The 1,695-nt window shown below is 62.5% G+C and overlaps 1 protein-coding gene across 1 annotated transcript in view; it reads right to left on the bottom strand.

The window, feature by feature from the left end:
• The window catches only part of SCO2 (synthesis of cytochrome C oxidase 2), a 2,899-nt gene extending 1,255 nt beyond the window's left edge, over nucleotides 1–1,644 (bottom strand). Inside the window, exons 1-3 of the mRNA XM_006157574.3 lie at nucleotides 1,531–1,644; nucleotides 1,459–1,498; nucleotides 64–586 (exon numbers count right to left, since the gene is read on the bottom strand). Of these exons, the coding sequence (XP_006157636.1) occupies nucleotides 64–586; nucleotides 1,459–1,498; nucleotides 1,531–1,564 (597 nt within the window). The 5' untranslated portion in view covers nucleotides 1,565–1,644. The remainder of the gene's footprint in view (nucleotides 1–63; nucleotides 587–1,458; nucleotides 1,499–1,530) is intronic.
• Nucleotides 1,645–1,695: the final 51 nt, after the last annotated feature.

Below are 1,695 nucleotides of genomic sequence, written 5' to 3'. Positions count from 1 at the left end.
TGGCCCGGCCAGCCTGGGATGAAAGTCCTGGATATCCGGAGCCATGGCTGCGACGTCGTCTCGTTCAGGGTCCACGGTGATAAAGACAGGCTGCACCTGGGGCAGGCCGGGCTCAGCTTCCAGTTTGCGCACCACCTGCACCAGCTTCTCCAGCTCATCTGGACAGATGTCAGGGCAGTGTGTGAAGCCGAAGTACATCAGCACCCACTGGCCCCGGAAGTCGGCTTTGCAGCAAGCCTGGCCTCGGTGGTCCAGCAGGCTGAAGTCCCCCTGGCCCACAGCAGCCTGGCGCAGGGCCTCTGTGCGCTGTTGCTGCTGCCTTCGCCCCTTCTCTGCCCGAGCGCTCAGCCAGGCCCAGCCCAGCCCGGCTCCAAACAAGACAGTCACCAACAGCCTAGTCCGCAGCCTGGGGCGCAGGGGCCGGTCTGGCCCTGCAGAACTTTGGCTTGACAGGAACTGGGGCTTCATACACATGACCTCACCTCCTAGGGCCCTAGGGAGGACTGAGGGTTTGAGCTGAGAGCGGAGTCTTGAGACCCCCTGCCAAGCCTTGGGTCCCTGGGCCAGCAACATTGACCTGATCCTCCTGGAAAAGAGCACAAATGTCAGGCCACAAGGCAGAGGGCCCTAATCTGCCCCCACATGGGGGCCATCCCCACACTTGGCTCCACTGGGGAAACCTCCAGTTGGACTTTAGGCATCACCAAAGACCCACATTGGGTGAGCTCCATGTGTGTCCCTCCTGTCCTTCCACCTGGGAACCTCACTGCACCTGTGCCACAGCTGGGCTTCCAGTGCCCAGGTGCATTCCCTACCTGACTCCTGATCTCGTGTCTATTTGCAATAAGCATTTTCTTATCCTTCAGCCCTTCCCTGCTTCCTCAGGACCACTTCACCTGTTCTGCACCTTCCCAGAGACAGGTAAACAGGACATAAACCCGAGCCTGGAACTTTGGACCCAAATCCTCTCCCTCCATACCCAGCTGACCTTAAATCTTCCAGAGCCCATGTGCCCACTTCAGGAAGTGGCCGGTCCACATAGGTACCCACCAAAAACCTCATCCGAGGCTCCGGTCCCTGCTCCCCACTTGGCTCAGGAAGCCTGCACCACGAACAGTACGCCCGCCCCAACTCTGGACAGACACGACCTTTCTTGTCCTAAAATGCCATGTCCGGGTTCCCCAGCAGCACACCCTGGCCCCGACTTTGTCTTTGCAGCCTGATCTAGGAGACCTCAGGTTTGCTGGGTAGAGGTCTCAGGGCCCCGTCACCAGCTCACTTGCTGAGGACCGGCTGGTTCCTGGCTCAGGCCTGGCCTCGGCACTAGTCCTTAGGCGTAATGAGAACGCAGCCAGCAGGTTCCTCCGCCCCCCCGGCCGGGAAGCCTGCACGGCGCCGAGCCCCAAGGGCGCCGCTGGGTCCCTCACCTGCGGCCCCGGCCAGCCCCTGCGTCCGCACCTCGATCCCGCGGCTCTGCGGTCTAGCCCTCCGCCCGGAACTCGCGCTTGCGGTCTAGCCCCCCGCCCGAAACTCGCGCTGCCGCCACGCTCGACGCAGGGCGCATGCGTTAGCGGTGCGGGGGCCGCGCGTGCGCAGGAAGCGGTTTGCTGTCCTGCCCGCCCCCCCAATACCCCGAGGCCCCGCCAGTCCAAGAACTAACACGGCTTCTCCGCTGTCCGGCTTTATTTTTGCTCT

The sequence above is a fragment of the Tupaia chinensis genome, unplaced genomic scaffold (assembly GCF_000334495.1).
Source record: "Tupaia chinensis unplaced genomic scaffold, TupChi_1.0 Scaffold000548_1, whole genome shotgun sequence".
NCBI lineage: Eukaryota > Metazoa > Chordata > Mammalia > Scandentia > Tupaiidae > Tupaia > Tupaia belangeri.
This window is presented reverse-complemented; position numbering and strand designations above follow the sequence as displayed.